A 22,019-nucleotide genomic window follows, 5' to 3' on the forward strand; every position below is an offset into this window, starting at 1 on the left:
AAGAATTGGTGACAAATAAATAAGCATGTGATTTTGGGCAAACAAGACTTAACTGAGCACAATTACCTCAGCTGTGTTGGAGAACAAATATTAGAGTGCAAGAAATTACTAAAATACCTTGACTTAAAGTTGTCAGCCAATATATAAAGTTACTTGCAAGGGGTAATTATTGTGGAGATACGCATGGGTTTTGTTAATAATGTGTTATGAAATTCAAAAAGATTTTTAGGAAAGAAGATGCATGTCATTTTGACATATGTTCATCATTTTAGAAAGGTAACTTCATAATAATTTTGAAGGTTGAGATTTGCCATCCTTAATCATAACTGCAGATTTTTTTGGGTTGCTATTTAGTGGTCATGTTCAGATTCATATATTACACTTACTATTGTCTTATGAATAACACTTGAAATGGTTCTGCTTTGTGTTACAAAGGAATGGACCAGTTATCCTAAATAAGTGTTTTAAGTGAGCATTAGATGTCTATTTTAAATAGAAAATGATAGTGTATGGCATGAAGGATATCATACTCTATATCCAGATCTATTTTTCTACGCTAGCATTTGAAGTGAATCTGCATGGTTGCTGGTTCCTAAAATAAATTGTAATGAACATCCTACTATTTTTGACCTTGCATACTCTGAAGTAGCTAAGGCACCAGTTTTTTTGAACATTAATGAATTGTGTAGATGCTGTAATGAAGTGAAGGTTGTGACTTCATTATAAATTTTGGAGAAATTAAACTGTAGAAAAATCTATTTATGCCACAGGAAGTGGAATGATGCTGGTCAAGTACCATTTTTTAAATCTTTTCCTTCTCTTGTCTGTCTTTGCTATAATTTCAAAAAAATATAATGTGGATTTAGGTCCAGTTTATTAAAGGCTGGCTTTATTCTCCAGTTTTGTTGATATTTGGGTTGAGAAAGCTGTCTTTGCAGATTTTGGAATTTTAGGAATTTTTCTAGGAAAGATGCTGGTTTAGTAAGCTTAAAAAATGTTATTTGCTGTTTATACAAGAGGCAAATGAGCCATGAAAGTTTAAAATATTACACAGGAAAGTATTCTTATCTCAGTGCTTGCCTCAGTCCTTGTTGTCCACTGATGTAGCTTTTATAAATGGTAATGGTACTTATTCTGTGGATTGCAACCATCATGTAATTATTTTGCATGCATCATTGATTAATTACCATGTTGTAACTATTTCTTTTTGTTTAGGAAAAGCTGTCTAAACAGGGTTCTGAAATAGGTTTCCAAAAATGTTGTAAAACTCATGTGACTATGCTGTTGCCATGGCCTGTTTTTAAGATGTTACAAGCATACAGTTGTTCCCCTGGGGAATGAAATAGGAAGTGGGTTTATGATTTTCTGAAACTGTGTTGATGCTAACAGGAACTACTGAGTTTTCAGTCTCTGTAGAAATTGAACACTTTCAGTGGTTATGGTTCTAGAGCTGATAGATTTAGACCTAGTTGTCACTTAAAATATGTCACTAGTATTAACTGTTAGCTCTGCATTTATTAATACAGAGGTAGTTTCCTGTTTGGAATTTGATCTAAAAAATGTGTTGATGGTTTCTTTTTGAAGGAAAAGCAAGAAGTAAAAACCAAGGTTAGAATTCATAAATAAGAAAGAAAAAAAGGCCAAAGTCAGAATTCATAAGTAAGCTGTGGTAAATCCTGATACCCCATATTTTCCAAGCCTTTTGTATTTAAGGAGAACATAGCAGTACTTGTGTTCTTGCAGATGACAGGTTTGGTTTTTATTGAGCTGGTTTGCTGTAAACAGACTGGCTATTGTTTCTGTTGTCCACAGGAAGAGTTTAAATTTATGTGCCATATTCATGAGGTAATACTCAGAAATATCATTCTACTGTAGCATGAGATAAATGCATAATGTGTTCTGATCATTTTAACATATTTCTATTTCATTAGGCAATAATGCAGCCTTACCAAAGCCAACAGAAGAACTAGAAAGTACCTTGAGAACTGACAAGGTATTTGTTATTTTGAAAATTTTTACTGTTTCTTGCTTATTCATACATCTTCATAGGGTTTCTTCCTGTACCTTTTGATTTCTGGTCAGCAAAAATGGAGATTTAAAAATTTAAACTGAAGAACTTTGAAAGAGTAATTTTTCAGATTATTCAGCTGTAGTTTTCTAAGCAGCTGGCTTTTAAATTGTGGGCTCTCCATGTTATTCTGTGTTAGGAATAATTCCCTCCTGCAGCCATACTCCTTCTATGATTAAGACATTGAAGCTTGTTTTTTTGAAAATTGGTCATATTGTGTGCATGTTGCTTGATAGTGCCTGCAAAATAGTCACCCACACCCCAGCTCTTAGAGCTGGCAAATGTTGGTTTATTCCTTTGAACCAGTAAACAAACTTACACTGCTGTTCATTGTGTTGCAGCACTTCCTGGCCAGTCTTCAGAGTCACACATCTCTCTGTGTGTGTGTGTGTGTGTGTGTGTGTGAACAGCACTTGCTGCTGCTGTGTTCTGATAACCACAGCCCCTTATCTGCTCTCACAGAAGGGTGGGGCACCCTGCATAATCCAGGGTGTTTGGGCTCATGGTCACCTAGAGCTTGTGTAAGACCAAAGCTGGCTCTGTGTGTCTGGGCTGTGTTCCCTAGTAGGCAGGATTCCACGTGGTTTAATTCTTCATTCAGATGCAGAAGTGCATTCATGTATCCTGCCAAGCTCTGAGAATAAGTTTTTGAGAGAGAACATGGATCAGAGATTCAAGCATCTATGAAAGGGTGGACTTCAGGAGAGTAGAAGTCAACTTCAGTCTGGTGGGAATTATTGATGATTGCACCTGCAAACAGCTGCACTGTTTACCAGCATAACATGGTTCTGGAGTCAGTATAGCCATAATGTAGAACTGTAGCTGAGTTTGCAATGTTCAGATCAGACTTAATACACTTAACTCCATATAGCATTATTTATGCTGTTGAGCTGATCTGCAACTTTTTTAAAAAAAAAAAAAAAAAAAAAAAAATCTGTCCGAAACACAAGTTGAAGGGAGGTCATTGTACCTTGTTATACATAGCAGATCCTTTTTTTTCCATGTACAGATGAACATTTCTAGGCTATTGCTTTTATTTGGAGCTCAGAGTAGGTGTTGCACCTTGAATTCCTGAAATCTGCTATTTTAAGCTAATCTCTGATACTAATGTTGACTCTAAGGTCAAATCTAAATACTGTACTGTTGAACTTAGCTCTGACTGTTCCTTCTTAATATATGTACTGATGTCTTAGAAAGCTTTTGAAGAAGACTTTTATAATTCATGATAAGACAATGTTCATCATGACCTGCAGGAGTGGAGTGAGACGTACTTGTTCTGAATATCTGCAATATTTGTTTCTTTTGATTTTGTGCTTAATCACAACAGCCTGAAAGTGCGAGAAGTGAAGAAGGATGTGTGGATCTTCAGTCTAAAGAATTGCAAAAAGGTGATTTTTGTGCTTGATAGCAACTTAGTTTCATGCTGAAGGGACTATTCCTTATGATTGGAGGGTTGCAGATTTGTTATATATGGTGTATAAAGGAGTTGAAGAAAGCCTTCAGAAATTTTTAACTGTATTTAGGAGTTCAGGGGGCCTTGAATTTGGTTTGTGGGAAAGGAGGGTCAGACTTTTCTTCCAACATGATATGCTGAAAACAGGAAAGGATTTTAAAATTTGAGATTTAAAAAACAGTCGACTGCTAATATTCTACTTAAAATCACAAAAGAAAAACATTTGTCCAGGAAAGATAGAGAAACTTCCACAAGGAATGACTTTCTTCCTTATAGGTTTAGAACATCCTGGTTTTAGGGTTCTGGGACAGGCCTTGTGAGAATATGAAAATAGTAGGTACTACAGGATAAGTCATAAAGAGCTTACAGAAAATTGCTGTTTGTGCTTTTCTTCTTAATCTCCAAAAGATTAAAATAGTTGTGGCCATTCATTCAAATTTGAAGAGCAGTTAAAAGTAGGTAATCATCTAGTTATAAACCTCAATTAGTCAATTTGGATCTGTGCTCAGTGATTCCTTTTCCATGTACTTAAACTAATCTTCAGTAGGACCAAAACTGAAAAAGAATCCATGCTTCCCAAACCCAGATTATGCATTGCAGTTGTTTGGCTTTCCTGTTAAAGCAGAAACAAATGCCTGCTTTGTGCCCATCTTGATGGATTTTGTGCTCCAGATGTGTTACAAAGATGTTTACAGCACTACCAGATGAGAGCTAATCCTCAGTTACTGGACTAGCAAGCAGAACTAAAATGAATCCCAAGAGGTGCCAGTGTTACTGCTGCTTATATTGTCTGGGGAGGTTAAAGATGCATTTCCTCTAACAGAAAGTTGCAACTGAAGGCCTACATGCTATGAAGGGACACACTGTTAAGCTCACTGCTAAATTTTTAGACATAGAAAACAAAAACAGCACTAAGGTGAGATATGAGCATTGGTATAAAACTTTGGAATTCTTTTTTTATTTTCAGGGTAGGTCAGATGCATATACCTGGTTATAGGGTGGTATATATGCAGCTGAGTTATAAGAGACATGCTCTGCTCACAAGAAAGCAAATGTAAACCCTGAGAATTGGTTAGAAGAATGTAGACTTCAGAATGGCAGATCTAAAATTTGAACAGGTTTTTCTGTACTATGAGGTTTCTTTGAAGTGCCTTTAGAACTCTGCCACTTCCCATCACTCAGTCACCCAGACAGACAGTACTTAAAATTTTAAATGTGCAGATTGAACTAGCTGAGATAATCCTGTTTCTTGTAAAATGTTTAACAAAAGTCCATTTGTTGTGTAAATCATGTTGGATGTGACATACTGAAGACTAATGCTTTGTAGATATTAGTAGAGAGGTTTTTTTCTCCCCCACAATAATCTCTCTTATATGTATATATGCATGCATATATACATACAGCTCAACATACGTAAAAGGAAGTTGTTTAAAAGACAAATGTGTGTCCTGTCATGAGTATGAACAGCAGACACAGTAGTTTAGTAGTCCAAGATTCTTTGGAATGTAAACAAATCATTGCTGTTTGAGTAGGTAGGAACTAGCTCTTAATTTGACACTGCTTTAAAAATTGAAAGATGTGCAGCTCAGCAGTATAGCTGTGGAGGAATCATTGCTAAAACATGGAGATGTAAGAAACAAGCTACAAAATACATAAAATTCTATATTAAAAAATGTGGTTTTGTTTGATTTTAGGTTTATGTTTTTAAGGGAAAGCTGCTTGGAATGTTTCAGCAGCTTTTTTTAATCAAGGTATTAATTTGGTGCTTTTATTAATCAGATTTTAAGAACATTTGATAAAGCAGCTTCTTTGTAATTCTCTGTGTATTGAAAGTTATGAAATTCTTTGAAAACTCCAGACCACTCATCAACTCTGATAGTTATTTTCCCTGTTTTTGTGATATAGAAGGCTGAGGCTGTACTTAATCTGAGTATTCTGGAGTTTAGCAACTGGAGAATTTCCTTATGTGCATTCTATCAGCTACAGGTTTTAGTAGTACAATTAAGCAAACTTATTTCTCTGGAATTATAATGTAGCTTAATCATGTTCTACTTCATCCCATGATCCAGAATCTAAGATTGTGATGGATGAAATTCTAAATCAGATGGTAGAACTATATTTGAAATTTCAAAGTCACCATAAATTTGAAAGGTGACAGCTCCTTCATTGCCTGGATTTCAACCATAAGGTGATTCTCAGTTATCCTGTGCTGAGGAATTAATATTCTTCTTTTATTTTGTGGGTATATTGTTAAAGAGAAGATTGGATGTCTTTTACTTCTGACATAGAAAGTAAGTTTTATGTAGTTTCAGGTTCTCTGGAATCCTTTCAGGGAGGTGAAGTAGAGGATACTGTGATACTTTGCATTTGCTTAGCTTTTCTAATTGTGTTAAAATTATTTTTAATAGATGCGCTGCAGAGGAATATTCCTTTGGAAAGAGAAACTTCTCATGTAAGTACTTGTTTTTTAAATTTATTCTGTAAATCTCTGCTGCTTTTCTCTTACTTGAATTTACTTCTATTTACATTAAATATTCTCTAAAGGAAAATATTATTTTTGTATATGCAGAGACTATGTTTATTGAGACTCTGCAGCTGTGTAGGTTGAGATCTAATTATTCTTTCAAATCTGCCAGTAAATAAATCTTGCATTGTTATTCTATAGTCTGTGACTGTTTCAAGACTGTTAACTGGCAGAAAAGAGAAGCTTGACTGATCTCCATGAGACTAGAGAAAAAAAATAGGGATTATTCTTGGAGGTTCTGATCACAATTAGAAACCTATTTTAATGCAGTCTGCTGTCTTTTGCAAGATTTTATAAGAGGCATAACTCTTGCCTTGCAAATGTAAACTTGCAAATGTGAAGTGTATCTTTTGGAGCAAAAATAAGGCATTTAATACAGATAGCAGGCTGAAATTGGGTTTGTGGTTAATTAACTCGGGTAGTAAATATATTTATTACTATATTGAAATGCTGGTTGGCCACATTTCTGATGCTAATGAGATGATTCTGTTGTTCCTGTGATAGGAAGAATGTGCTTTAAACCCAGAAATATTCTTTGTGATTTACTGTGATGAAGTACTTTTAACACATGTACTAGGGTGCTTAATTCTGATCTTGGTAGAGACTTTTTTCAATAAAAGTATCAGTCAAAATTTTTGAAAATACGGCAGGTTTGAAGTTTTTTGATCGTGCCGTTCTGTAGTAGGAATGTTACTTGAGTTCTAGGAATAAATTCCTTTGTAACAGCTGCTTTCCATTTTAATGTACGTTGTGCATGGAAGAAGCCAGTAGGGAAAAGTTTCTCCCTTCTGTGTTGATAACTTCTTTTTTTCCATTAAGTTTATTCTTCTTTGTGTTTTGTGTGTAGGTGGAAAACTCAGCTACCCAGATAACTGAAGAACATAGATCTAGAGGAAATCAATGTAAATCTCCAGAAACAATGGATGAAAAAAAATGTAAGTGATACAGAAGTACAGGAATTTGTGCAAAGCTTTTCTGTGGCAAAACCATGTTCTACTGTGTCTAGACCATAAAATGGTATTTTTGAGAAAATAATAGAGATTGGGAAATTCCAAACTCCAAAGCAATTTATACTCCCAAAATAATTTCTAATATTTCAGTTAAGATATTTGATAAAAATATTGCAACAAATTTAATTACTGCACAGAAAAGCATTATAGTCATTTTCTCAATCATGGGTGAAGAAACATTTTTTTGTTCAGTCTATAAAATAATTACTAATTTTATCCTTCTAAAATAAAAGATAAGGAAGCTGATCATTAGGAAAATCTAAACTTTGTGGGGATGGATGCTTCCTTTTCTTAGGTGGAAAGAAATAAATTTTAGTGTAGCCTTTTCTTTGTCTGGAAGCAAAAACTGAGAAGGAATATAGTCCATTGAATGGCATAATCATTTCTAAATTTCATTTAGATGGAGTTAGCATCAAAATAAGTTGGGCATTTTGTTGATATAGTAATTACAAGACTGACAATGTAATACCTCTTCAAGCTCTGGATTCAACTTCTTATGTCTTTTCAGCATCAGAACAATTTAGAAAAAACTTAGTATCATTAATAATAGCATTTTTTCATAAGACCTTTTATTCCTCTTCTAAGAATTGTGATCTGATGAAGTGAGTGATTAGAAGTCATGTATTCATTAGTGTCTCACATAGCATTAACAGCTTTCCCTGTCTCTGGGTGAGTTGAAGCTGAGGTTGGTGTTCTATTTCTTGATGTGTTACTTACCAAATTTCAATTTTGAGCTTATCTTTAAAAACAAACAAGCAAACAAAACAAACCACACCCGTGACACACAAGAAACATGTAATTCTCTTCTGTTATTGTCTTCCCATTTCAAAGAGTGGTTAGAATAACTTTCTGTTCATATTTTTGGTAGTAAGAGGCTGCTTTTCAGACTTTTCAATCTCAGTAATAGTGAGCTGGTATAAAAGTGACACAAAAATATGACAAATGCAGACGACACTTTTTTAACACTTCAATTGTCACTTGCTTTTGCAGGCAACCAGCAGATTGCTCAGGATGTGCTAAAAGATGATGAACAAAGTCAGTGTTCCAAAATGAAACCTGGTAACATCAAGGTATTTTCAAGAACTCTTATGTTCTGCAATTGTAAATAAAATTAAAATCTTAATCATAATTTTTTCAGCAGTTTATTTTAGGAGATGTTTCCATAATGAAACTACTTTTGCATTGTCTTGAGTACAAAAGAACTGACAATCAGATGATACTTTTCAGTGGGGGAGACAATTAAAAAACAAAAAAGGCAAGTGTCTGTGTGGACTCTGAGGTGTGGAAGTCTGAGAGGACTGGGTTGCACAACAGTTGGGAACTTGGGATCTCATGGAGCATTGTTGGATGCCAGCTCTCCAGTCAGTTCAATGTCTGCATGGGTGTACTGATCTGAGCTCTTCAAGAGGGTGTATTGCACTTTACCTGAGTTCTGCTAAATCAAAACAGGAATTAGGACAAGATAAATGTTCTTTTTAGGAGTATATGCAGTATATTTGGGACTACCTCACCCACTGATTTGTGATGAAGCTTCTCAACATGAAAGTTTTTAAGAGACAGTACAAAACCTTGATGAGTAAAATAACTGCTCATGTATCGGGATGGGGTATTGTTTTTAGTGTAACTGACCACAATTTTTAATATGTAGTAAAGCATCTTTCCTCTCTTGTTTCAAAATAATGTAGGAAGTTATTTCAGGTGATGCAGCAGAAGTGTCCAAAGAAATTGATGTAACACAAACACCTCCTAGAAGTACTGTGGAAGAAAAAGGTAATTAAACTGCCCATTATGGCAGATTTTCTGAACACATATTGAATGCTCATTTCTTTTCATTTGAATGATTTTTGAGAGAAAGTGGGAACTTGATCCCAGCAAATATACTTGCATATATTCTCTGGTTGATTTCTGCTCTATTACTGCTAGCAAATAATGCATTAATCTTAGTTTCTTTAACAATGAGAAAAGTTTTGATGCTTTTGCTGTTACCACCCACTGGCTCCATTACTGCTTTAGTATGTGTCTTGGCTGGGAAAGCTGATGCGAAATAAGCAGGTAGGTGAGGAAAATAGAACAATCAGCATTATGTGATAAGAACATCTACCTCTGACTACAAGAAAGGGCTGTCCTACTAAAAATCCATGACATAACCAACAGATCAGTTTTGTTTGTTTCTGTAGAGTAAACGACCAGAAAAGAGTGCAAGTTGCACTGTTGTAATTGACTTAATTGCACTAAAATAAATAATAAAAGGTGGTGTGTCCACATAATTAATGTGGCCTTGTTACTTCAGTCTGGTTTTGTGGGAACAGTGTGAGAATGTTCCCTGATGTTAGTTTGGCCTATTAATAGTTTTGTTTCTCATGCGAGCAAGTTGACGAGTCTGAATCTGTTCTGTAAGGTGCTTGTATCCTCAGCTTCCTGTTTCATGGAACATGTGAGAAAATGGAATAGGGGCTTGTATTTGTCCTACCATTTTATAGTATGTCACAAGTGTGAGCTTTTCCTCTTACCTTAAAATAGAAGACCTCCCTAACTCATCTGGCATTAGTGGGAAGCATTTTTGGCAGATCAATACGCTGTTGCTACAAGGCAAGCAGTGTTGATTTCTGATGGGTGTTTTTAGGGAATTTTGGGCTAAAGAATGAAATAACGTTTTCAGTGTGGAAGTTGTGGCTTTTATTAGTTCTTTTGCCTAATAAAGGTATACAATTTCTTTCTTTTTTTCTTTTCTTATGTGTGAAGATGAACTTAACTTTGAGCAGGAAATATCTGAAAAGAAAAAGCACAGTCCAGAATCAAATGAAAATTCTCCTGAGGTGAGTGGTCTTATGCATGTTAACTCACTGAGATAGTGCAGGTTCACAGTACTGTCTTTGTGGTACATAACTACTTTGTATTTTGTTGACAGTCATATTAAAATTGTCTTCAAAAAGTACCAAGGACTTATGTAGCTCTGTCACAAAGTACAAACTTACAGACCATAAAACATCTATGTCTTAATATGGAAGTAGGACTGACTCCTTTCCTAGGCTTAATAGTGCTTACAAAATGTTTAGAAAGCAATTATATAGAGTTGTATTATATAGAAATCATATTTTCTGAAAACTTGCTAATTGATGTGGACAGTTTAGTCATTAACAAATAAAACTTGCCTTTAAAAAATACTATCTGTCAACAGTTTTTAAAGTCTTTGTTATCTCCTAGGCATGTACTTGAGATACTCTACAGTATGGGTTACAAACAAATGTCTGATCCCTTGAGATTAAAATTGATGCTGGCCTCTAGAAATAGACACTGATCTCAGAAAGGTTTTGGATTTCATCATTTGTGGGTTTTTTGCCTCAAATTTGGAAGAAGGAAATTTAAAGAATATGTTTTTATATTTGTTCACTCAAGACTTGAGTCTCTAAGAACCATTCTGGGGGAGATACTGCTAAACTTCAGTAAATGCTGAATGAGGCATTTAAGCTTTCCTTGTGTATAAGAGAAAGTCTTATTGGGGATTTTGCAATCTGAGCATCTGACTTTGTTACTTAAAAGTTCTCTTTCAAAGCTTAAAAGGAGGTGCCCTTCTTTGCTGAAGGTTTGTATAAAGAATATCAGTAATCTGTGTATTGGGGTAATTAGAATATTAACTGTTTGAAGCACTTGCTCAGCATACAGGACATAGCTTGTGCTATATGGCACTGGGAAAAGGGGCTCATGAGATGTAAAGTCTGGAGTTCTTGTATGGCGTAAGCCAGCAGCGTTTGTGAGACCAAGTGATAGACATTTTGGGGCTAGGAGAACAGAAGGCACTGCATTCTCAGATATGCTTTGTGCCTGAGTCAAACCACTGAGAATTTTGTATAACTGGGAGTTGTCTTGTTTCTTTTCACATATGTTAGTTGATTTCATAACAGGCAGTGTCTCTTGCTATTAAACTTTCCCTCATCTATTTTTTAACTGAAAAGTACTACTTCTGCCACTGTCACATTATGAATTCAGTTAGCAGTCTTTGTATTGTATTGCTCAAATGCCAAAAGTCAGTTACAGTAAAATATTTCTGTCCTTTATTTTTAATAGGAAAATCAGCCTGTAGTAGTGAAACGCAAAAGGGGACGGCCTCGTAAATACCCTCTTGAAGCAGTACAGCCTGGTGGTAAGTAGCTTATAATAGCTGTGAGGGAAAACAAGGATAATAGTGACATTCAAGTTCTGAACTCATATTTCTTCCCTCAGGTGGGGAGTCAAAAGCTGATATGAGCACTGGGAATGTAAGTGCCTTTATTTTGTTTGGGTGCATTTAAACACAGTATTTCAAGAGCCATTTATCTGCTTAACAGTTAACAGCATTTCAGAAACATCTTATGGAAAACTAGATACTTGAGTTCAGTCTAAGCAAACAAAACTTTATTAATAGTGTCTCTTAATGTAGATGAACTTTTTAAGCAAAATATAGTGTTATTTCAGAATGTAGCAAATGACCTACCAGCTTCACACTTAGTTCACTCAATACAAGTGTTATTCTAGCTAGCAATATGTACCTGTGTGCAGGGTGTATTTTTGGTGGTATGCATATGTGACTTCTGGTTCATGCTGGGAGTAATTTTGGCCTGAAGAGCAAGGGTGACTGTATTTCAAAAATGAGGGGTTTTCTCCTCTACTGAATATATCATAACAATAGCACATAGAATCTTTCCATAGCTGTAAAATAAAATATTAGGTAAAGCAGTTGTATTACACCTCATGAGAGAGATAGAGACGTACTGGTGAGTAACCTAGGGGCTCATGAAACATGTCTGTTTTCTAAAGCTCAGTGGTAGCTTTGTTTCCTAAGCCCTGTGAAGGACATTCACAGCTAGGAAGGTGGTCTGCTGGTATTGTTTCTGCAATCCAGTTGGATTACAGCACAGGGCAGTGATGGGTCAGGCATGTTTGTGGAGTGCAGCCAGTTGGATTTATTCTGGTTAAAGGCTTCTGTCTAGGGAATGCCTCTATTTCAGAATCAACGTTATTGCATAGAAAAGGGTGGATTTTAAAAATGAAGTTGTCTTGAAACACAGGTTTTCTTCCTGCTTGCCTGGTGAGGTAGCAGCTGGCATGGCTGTTGGAAATCTTGGGAATTTACCTAGTTTATGGACAAAAGGAATTGTTGTCTCTGCTTGTTCTGTCCTCATATTTCAGGCAGCCCTTTGAGTCCTGTCCCTTCTTACAGGTTGGCTGGAATTCTGTTTGAGAATTCCTAGTCTTTCCTGATTGATTTTTTTTTTAATGTTAATTTAATGAAATGTAATTTGAACTGGTGTGGATTTTGGTATTTGGTTTTTCTGTTTTGGTGTTGTGGCTTGGTTTTTGTTTGGGTTTTTTTTTTGGGGGGGGTGGTTTTTTTGTCCAGTTAAGGGTTAAAATTAATTTTTAAATCACCCTCAGAAATAGGTGTACCTTGGCACCCTCAGTACTGGAACAGAATCATCTTGTTCTGGTTCAAGTGTATAAAGGTCTTGTACTTCCTAGTGATGAGTGAGGGGTTGGTGTGAGCTGCAGGCTGGCTCAGGGAGGAGTGATACCTGCCCTCCACCTGAGACAGGGGGACATGACAGTTTCCCCAGGGCTGCTGTGGGAACACATTGCTACTTTAGAGGAACCATAGGCATCCTGGTGTGGTCATTCAGTGGTGAAAGCACTGAAGTTTTTGGACAGTCATAGGGACATGGTGTAATTATATATAGATTTTTCTGCATACTGAGTAAATAAACAATTTCTGGTGACTTGTAGTTCTAAAGTGACTGTACTAACTTCTTTGTTGATAATTAAATACTTGGAAATGTGTTTGACTGAAACTGCTTTTATCTTTTGTGTCTTTTATTGCAATGACTTTAGTGTCAGGTTAGTGAAAGTGCTGTGATTTGTTTATGGGCTGATTTGTTTGTTATTTATCAAAATGGAAAAATGCATCCTACTCTTAAACTACAGTACAAACTTTGTGTGCTCATTAATGTTCATGTTTTCTAGATTTACAGATCCATTCTACATTGAATGTGAGCAAGTTTCTGTGATAATGTAATACAATGCTGAATTTTTCTGATTTTTTTTAAATTAAAAAACCCACTTTTTTAATTTCAGCTGCAGTCTCCTACCTCTGCAAGTAGAGGGAAAACACCTCAAACAGGTAAGCAAATTATACCTGCCTCAACATATAAAACAAAAGATGGAAGAAATGGAAGAGAGTTTTCACAAAAATCACATGGGTCCTTCTTCATCCTGACACCATCTCTGGCAGTCAGTGTTATTCATGAATGAAAGCATCTGAAGAAAGAGATGAAGTGAAGACTTGGCTCTAACTGCTACCAAGTTTTTAGTTCCAAAAAAGAGCAGCTTGATAAGAATTTAGTTCAAAGATGCAGCAGCACTGCTCAGTGCCGAATAATGCATTGCAGAATATACCAAATGATTGAGTAGGCTAGGTACATGGCAGAGCTTCAGAGGAAGGTAGGTGCCCCATCAGACTGGCTCTTAGTGATTGCTTTCCATTTCTGCATGTTTTCTTTCATACAGTGACAACCCATCACACTTACTACATTACATTTCACATTTTATTCAGTTAATTGTTGTATCTGTGGATATGTATCTAAAGATCTTAGGGGTATCTTGAGGGGATATTTCTTTCTCTTTTACAACTGCTGTAAGATCTTTGGAACACGGTTGTTTAGCTTAACTCAAAAATGTATTTTAAGTGCTTCAAACTAAAATACAATTAAGTGAAATTCCTTTCTATTTCCCTTTTCTAATTTTTCTTGTGTATAGAGTCTGAACTGCACTGGTTGTTTAAATGTGTCTTTTTAATTTTGGCCTGTGTATTAACGCTTGTCTGAATAGCTCTCTAAGCTACAGAAAGTTTATCTAGCAAGATATTAGGAAGGTTAAAGCTTAATAATGGAGCTCTGTGCATTGTGTTTTAAGGCTTACAAGTAGGTCTTGTATTCGAAATAAGCAAGCATTGTTTTAACCAAAGCTACGTGTGCTTATGGTGATTGGATAGAACTACTGTCAATATGCTTTTGCTTTTTGTGATTGGTCAAAAAGCTTATAGTAACTTGTAACATTAAGTTTTTTTGTTTGCTACCTGGAATGTGAACTGCTGGCATCTTCCCATTGTCGTAATCATGTAATGAGACTGATGCTGAAAAATAAAACAGCTCGAGGCGCTTTCCGCAGCAGCCCCGTCTCGTTAGTGTCTGTAAATAGCCCCCCTTGCCAGCGATAAAGGCCATTCATAAAAAAACTTTAAAAAGCCATTTTAAGAAGCAGATGAACTGAAAAGTAGATTAAAATGGTTTGTAAACAAATGCAAACAAACATGCAGAAAATCTGAGAAACCAAACCTTCAAAACAAGTCTTCTGGAGTTCCCAAAAGCTTAGGTTTCTACAGATAGACTAATCTGGCTGCACTGAACATATGGGCTGTTTCCTTTTTTCTCCACATTTGTTAAAATGTCAGCTTTAATCCATATGCTTCAGAATTGTCTCTGGAGGGTTAGCTCATTGTGTGGTACTTGACTTCTGTGAACTGCCAAGAGAACAGACAAGAATCTGAAAATGAATAAAAGTGCATTCTGCTTTGCTTTTTATTCAAAAGCGGACACCTGACTGTGTACTTAAAGTTTGAGTGTGTTATGTAACATTTCTGTTTTCCTGGTAACAAACAGGCTGTTGGTATCACAGCAATGTTCGGAGGAGTATATAAAGGGGAATGTGCTGTTAAATTTTTCATCCTGTATTAGCATTCATGGGCATAAAGGGGTTGAGAACCCCTGGTGGTGAAAAGGAAGCCAAGTTGAATCCCTCTGTGCAGTTCACTTACGCTGGTACTTTCTGGGTGTTCTGCATAAGGATTTGCAGTAGGGACAGAAGCACATGTGGAGTGGGATGCAGAGTTTTATTTTTGGTCACTACAGCAAATGCAATTAAGAGACACATGTTTTCTGAAAGTATCATCCTCCCATAACACTAACACTGAGCTTGAAACTAATTACTTAACACTAATCAACAGTTGCTGCTCTACAATTAGTATGATTTTAGATACTATGTCTTAATATTTTTATACTTATCTTTAGGCAAAATGCTACATTTTGGTATCTTACAGAGGGTTATCTGTTAAAGGCATATCATGGACCTACATGGGATTATTTTTCAGTCAAAAACCCCTTTGCTACAGATTTGCCAAAGTGAACCAGAATTATGAAGTATCTCTTTTGAACACAATAGAACTAATACATGCTGATTGTATTATGTATGTGCTTATGTTGTGTGTAGAGCTTAATACAGTGGACAGTCCAATGCTTTATTTCACTTATTTTTTAAACACTTAACTATATTTCTGTTTTACTTCATTTGCATTTGTATAAAAGTTTTTCCCCATAACCTTACAAAGGAGTGCCAAAAAGCTTGTGAGTTTTAGAATATGTTTCTGCTCTTTGAGATCTATTTTAGATCCTTGGCATTGTCATTCTTTTGTTTGTTTTCTCAGTCTAATTGGTGAGGGGTTTAGAGTTTGTGTCCTCTGTTATTTAGCTTTTAGAAATTAGACAGCAGTTTTTATGGCAGGGGGTAAAATATATAAAAGCTTGCTTTTATTTAGGTTTCTCTTTTTTATTGCTAAGGATTTTTATCCTTGCAGTGTTGGAGATTAATTCCATTTGACAGAGTTCAAAAGCTTTGTAAAATAATCACTCTCATCACAGAGTTAGGGTAAAAGTAGTAACCATGGAGAGAAGCCAAGTTGAGACATGGGATGTAGAGTTAAAAATCTGTTTTAACATGTATGGGCTAGCCTGTAAAAATTACTGAGTTGGAAGTAAGAAGTATTTCAACAGAGGAAGTCATGTAATTCGCATACTAGAAAAATTTTAAATAGTGTCTTTTTGAGCTTCATCTTAGTATGAGCACAGTTAAGCACTAGAACAAATCACCTGAAGGAACCATGTTCTTGGAGACTTTGAAAATTGGACTGAACAAGATCTTGTGCAAGATTAGATTAATTAATTTAGCCATGCTTTGAACAGGAGATTGGACAAGGTGATCTCTAGAGGCCCCTTCTAAGCCAAATTTTTCTGTGATTGGTTGACAGTAGTTAAAGGGGGAAAGTATCTTCTGCTTTTCCATTAAAACAAAACAGCATATGCAACAAAGCAATAAATATGGTCAGTCATATAAAGCCTTAGTACTTAACAATTTAATCATTGTCCCAGTCTCTGTATGTAAAAAAGTACAAGAAAGCTATTTTCTAAATTAGAAAGAGACTTGAAATGTTTTTAGGGCAACTGTCATGTTTATACAAAGTTGATAGAGTATGGAAGAACTCCCCTTTAAATTGATTGGTAAAAGATTTGAAGTTCAGGATCAAGTTTTGTTCTTTCCTTTTTTTTTAGGTACAGACATATCTAATAAGAAAGAAACAACAAATGTAAGTGTGATTTGTAAATTTACAAGCAGTATATAATGAGAAATGTCTGTCTTCTGTGTAAAGTAAATAGTTCTTGACTTGCATGGTTCCATTTTGTCTTTTCAGGAAGATGAAGCTGAGAAAGCAGAACTGGTTGTGCGTAAAAGGGGAAGAAAGCCCAGGCGCTCTCTGGTTCAATCAGAGGAAATGGGTAAAAGCATGAGAGGCTGTGCTGCTCCTAACAGAATAAGAAAACACTGCTGTTCCTTTCTGTTTACTAATAGCAACAAGATAAGCTTTATTCAATTTTCCTTTCTTGAGGAAAAATCATTGAGTTACAGCTAGTGTAAATATTATGTAAATATGTGTAAATTGCTGTAATCTCATGTCAGAATTGCTACATCCCAGATGCTTCTATAAAGCCTCATGAATTTTCTATGAATTCTGGCTATGAGCTGTGTAAGTAAACTGTGGTGAATGTGTTAGCAAGATTAAGTCAAACAAGTGTGAATTAAAAATGTTGAAATATGAAGGAAATGGAAAATTACTTACTGAAAATGGGACTTGTGACTAGAATACCTTTTCTAAATTAAGTGTTCATATCCTTTTGGAGGCCTTTTGGAAAATTATAGCATATGTGTAAAATTTTAAATGGACAGAAACACTGGAGCCAGAGAAGAAACGTCGGAAATTGACGTCTTCTGAAGATGAGCTAAAAGAGCAAGAGGAAGGTGAGGAAGAGGATGGTGAGGAAGATGATGACACACATTCTGGGGCCACAACTAGATCAGCCACAAGATTAGAGGCTCAAAGGTAACTGTGTAGACACTCCAATAACAAGCTTTTTTCTACCTCGTTTTTGGTAGTTGTGGGGTTTGTTGCAGGGAAGAGTTGTGACTTCCTCTTTTTGCCTTTTTCTGTTTGTTTATTTCAAATTGATAAGAGCTTCCCAAATATTTTTCATTATAATTCTAGTACCACTCTTCAAGGAATGAAGAGACAAAAGGTGAGGTTAAGGGAAATTGTTAGGGTCTCAAAAGGCATACTTGAATATGTAACAAGGTAAGAATTGATCCTATTGCCACTCTTCCTAGTGATATCTCAGAATTTAAGTCTAAGGACACTTGATTCTGATGGGTAAAATGGAACATCAGAGCTGACTGTACAATTCACCTTTTGGTATTTGGTGTTGGAACAAGGTGAAAATATAATTAATCCCTGTCTATTTCTTTAAGTACATTCCAAGTTAAATACATGAATCTGCAGTACTGGAGGACTTCATTTCTAGTATGGTGATCTGCAAGCTTGGAAAGCAATCTTGCTGTGCAAGACAAGTGTGGGTAGCAAGAGTTCTGTTTTCAGGAAGCTGTTCTTCATCTGCCTTAACACTGGTCTGCCTTTTTGCAGGCATACTGAATTCTAGCAGAGCTCATCCTCTTGATCTTATTGTGGAAACAATGAAACATAGCAGCTTTGGGAAGTTTTGATCTGTGTTGCTGTCTTTTAGAAGAGAATTGGAGTCCAGGCATTTTTTTTTATATTGGTGGTGGAATTACTTTCAATTGACTGTATCTACTTCCCTCTTAAGGATATTATGTTTTATTGTATATATTATGTGTTAGCCTATGGGCAGTACTTGAAGCACAGTTGCCACAGTGCTCTGGAACTGATAATTTCAGAACTGAATCTGTAAGTAGTTACATGATTCTTCATTTACATAAAAACTGTGAAGGTTTACCACTACCACTTAGTAAACAACAGTTTTGGTAAAGCCACAGGGACTTCTTTAGTCTCACATAATTGTTAACTCTAAAATTGTAATAAAGGTTTAGGTATTTGTGGGTTTATTCTGCTTGCTTGTGGAAACATCAACTTTGTTTATAAATTTGGGGTTGTGTCTCAGATTTCCAGTGCTACCTTTCTGACTCTGATTGCAGCAAAGTATTTCTACCTTAAGGTGCTGCGTACAGTATGCAATTTATAAATAGCATCTGGGAATAAGTCTGTGGAAGAGGATGCTTCTTCATATTCAGCATTGCTGGATTTCTCTGACTTAAGTCACCTGTTTTCTAAGCTATGAAATTAATCACCAATAACCAGTTTTTCAGGTTTCTGAACTCGTGGATACCAAGGCTTACATGAGTGAATTCAGACTATAGTATGTTCTTTTAAACATAGACACTTATGTACAAAAATTATTGCAAGATTTGGAATGGATTGGTTTGGTTTTGGTTTTCTTTGTAAATACCAAATATTGTCAGTAAAGCAGTCTTGTGATTCTACATTTGATACAAAAATACCGAGGTTGGCTACGCAGTGTGTCTTGAAGCAGGCAAATATGGTTTTCTCACTGTTTCGTTTGGCAACTTTGATTTACTTGTTGCAAATACTGTGCAGTCTTGATTATCTGCACTTGGAATGCAAGAAGAAATTGACTTGGTAAAAGTATTTTGTTATATATAAATTCATCATTCTTTTGTGTTACAGAAAAAAGGCCAGCAAGCCAACCACACGTGCAACTTCTAAAGGCAGCAGTCCAAGTTCAGTTTCTCCTAGAAAACGACAGAAACTAGCAGCTAAAAAAAGATATCCAAGTGATACAAAAATTAATAAATCTCCTCCATTGACACAGTAAGTATTAAAGTTGAATTCACTTTGAGGATTTGTTCTGGAAGCCAGTACAGTGATCCTTTCCTTATATGTAACATACTGCTTCAAAATCTGAGCAGCAGACTAGTTTTGTTCTGTTCTCATGTGAATTATAAAAGCTTTTAAAGGATTTTCTTCTGTTTACATTTTTTCTTTTTCTTCCTTTATTTGACATTTGGAAGACTAGATTTTTTTCTTATATCCTTGGAAACCTCTTGGGAGAATATGAAAATGCTGTTTATGTAGTATTTTAACTTCAGCTGTGATTCTTTCCTGGATGGGGGGTAAGAGCATCGGTGGTTCAGGTTAAAGCTAAATATGATGACGTGATTCTAATGCTTCAAAGATCTAAGATCAGCTGATAAAAAGAGGAGAGACTGAGAGCCCTTACGCCAAGTTTTGAATATATTTCCCTTTCCCTCCTTTCCTGTTATACTTTTGAATTTGTAAAGCTGAGATCATAGTGCAGAATCCCAGGGGAATAAGTAACAAATGTGATGCACAGTTGCTCTGCATCTTGTAGTTACCTGTAAAATGTGTTATATGCCAAACAAGTGTAGCCGTCATCCTTTCTGAAATGTGTCAGTGTCTCAGGCTGAACCTGGAGAACTTGTGCACTGTGCACTGATGACTGTCACAGTACACCTCAGCTCCATTATTTAGTGTGGTTATGAATGGCCAAGAGTTTAAGCCCATTTACAGTTAGTTACAGCTGGAATATGGTGAGCATATAGATGGGTGTGAATGCACAGGGTATGTGAAGTCTGCCCTTTACTTCCTCTTTTGTATGCTGGGCTTGAGACACTGCTGCTGCTGTTCTTTGTGAGACAGGGGACAGGGTAATGAAGTCCATTATGTCCTGTTATAAATCCACAAATCTTTCCAGAGAAAGAGAAGGAAGAAGTAGAATCCTAGCCCCAAGTTGTACATGTGGAGCACTTTCCAACATAAAGAATTAGTACTCCATAGTTATTAAGAAGTGGGTTTTAGTAGTAAGCTTTTATATAATAATATATCAGAGATGGACAGTTTAGTTCAGCTCTGAATAGAATTATGCCTGAGCACTCTTCATTGTGGAAATAATGATTATGTTTTTCAGGTTAAAGATGCAGTCTGCCAAGCGTAAAAGGGAGGACAGCCCAACAGTGGTACGGAGGAAAGGCCAGCAGAAGGCAGAGGAGACACCACTAAAGAAAGCAAAGCGATAATCTTTACCAGCCAGTACTGTTCTTGGAAGAGTCAAAAGGAAAGCAAACATCTGTGCTTCTATTTTTTTTAAAGCAAAGGGATTTGCACGTGCTTGTTTCAGAGGTCTAAGTTAAACAATGCAGTACTTTTAAGTTACATTTTAAACAGCTTTATAAACTATTGTTTATACAGAATATTATGTACATTTATTTCAGATGAAAAATAAGTTTACTTTGTATCTGAATGAAAAACAAAGTAGTTATATATTTTATCACTGACTTGGAAAGTTGGAGTTTCCCAATGTGACATGCTAATGCAGATGCTTCCAGCCCATAAGGCACCCATGTGCCTACTAATATTTTGTACATAAACTTGTAAAAATAGGTTGTATTTTACTCTGTGTATGAATCTGATCAATGATGGACATTTTATTTATTATACGGAAAGCATTGGTCTGTAAACTTTAGTATATATCTTAGGGTTTTTTAATTATATATTTTACATTCTATGCAGATGTCAGTAGGAAACTTCCCCTCCGCTCCCCCAGGGCTGTCTAAAATCTGAAGTTCTCTAAAATATGCTCAGACAGTTGGTAAAATATTTTTCTCGCATGCATTAAAGTAGTTAAGCATAGTGAAAGGGACTTGGCTCCTTTCTGTTCACATTTGTGGCAAAGTACAGCATTTAAAATGTAATCTTACTAGATTATATTTTCACTTGGAAATTTACTACCAACTTCAAGAAATAAATAGTACTAGGTTAGATTTATTCACAGTCAACCAATACCACCCTAAAATGAAAGTTTTATTTTGCAACTAAACACGTGTTCTTTCAGTATTTATCTTTTTCAACAAAGAGGGACCCATTGAAATCAAATGTCACTTCTCCTAACTATAGAGCTTCAGCATTTTATGTTACATTTTATACACAGGTATTAAAAATAGAAGCTGGTATTATTGCCAGAATCTTTTTTTAATGTATATTAACTCTGGTAAGAGCAAATGTTCAAGTGAAGTTGTATATAAAGTTAAACTTTTCTTATGATCAAATGTGTCTCTTGTTATGATGTGATGAATTGCCAAACAATCTGAGATTATTTTAAGTGTTTTGTTGATATTCTGGTTTATAATTAAAAATATTTTGGGGGTTGGAATTTTACTTTTTTTTTCTTTATTTCTCTTTTTTTTGTGAGGTTTTTTTTTTTTTGAACTTGTTGTAAGGCAGATGTTTCGGTCAGATATTCTGCTAGGTTTCTTACTGAGATTTTTGTATAAAAATATAAAATGTTTGCCAAAAACCTGAGTTGCCATATTTTATTTTCCTTTAATTGTTTTACTGGAGAACTTGTCTTTACACGTGTCTGGTTGGAGTCATGTCTATAAACTTTACCTGGTTAGTGTCTTTAAAAAATGTTCACAGGTGCTTACATGTTAGATACATAAACAGTAGGGAAAGTCTGTTTGCCTACCTTGGGACACTATAAAAGTGCTCACATAATACTTTTTTAAGTAAATTAGTCTGAAAGAAGAAAATACCTTAGCTCTGAAAATCAATTACTTTTGCTTTCTACCTTAACTCTGCTGCCATATTAATACATACCTTGCTAGCATACTGATTGATATATTCCTTTCCTGTATGTTACTAACACTGATGTTTATGCAGAGTTGTAGGATAAGTTGAATCTTTCCTTTTTTCCATTTCTT

The 22,019-nt window shown here is 35.5% G+C and overlaps 1 protein-coding gene across 1 annotated transcript in view; it reads left to right on the top strand.

The window, feature by feature from the left end:
• BOD1L1 (biorientation of chromosomes in cell division 1 like 1) overlaps positions 1-21,365 on the top strand; it is a 36,796-nt gene extending 15,431 nt beyond the window's left edge. The window contains 15 exon segments of the mRNA XM_036381726.2: positions 1,932-1,993; positions 3,396-3,456; positions 5,930-5,973; positions 6,893-6,980; positions 8,046-8,125; positions 8,741-8,825; positions 9,798-9,871; positions 11,121-11,196; positions 11,277-11,311; positions 13,161-13,206; positions 16,466-16,500; positions 16,606-16,690; positions 17,139-17,292; positions 18,967-19,110; positions 20,228-21,365. Of these exon segments, the coding sequence (XP_036237619.1) occupies positions 1,932-1,993; positions 3,396-3,456; positions 5,930-5,973; positions 6,893-6,980; positions 8,046-8,125; positions 8,741-8,825; positions 9,798-9,871; positions 11,121-11,196; positions 11,277-11,311; positions 13,161-13,206; positions 16,466-16,500; positions 16,606-16,690; positions 17,139-17,292; positions 18,967-19,110; positions 20,228-20,336 (1,178 nt within the window). The 3' untranslated portion in view covers positions 20,337-21,365.
• The last annotated feature ends 654 nt before the right edge of the window (positions 21,366-22,019 follow it).

This window comes from Molothrus ater, chromosome 4, assembly GCF_012460135.2.
Source record: "Molothrus ater isolate BHLD 08-10-18 breed brown headed cowbird chromosome 4, BPBGC_Mater_1.1, whole genome shotgun sequence".
Taxonomy (NCBI): domain Eukaryota; kingdom Metazoa; phylum Chordata; class Aves; order Passeriformes; family Icteridae; genus Molothrus; species Molothrus ater.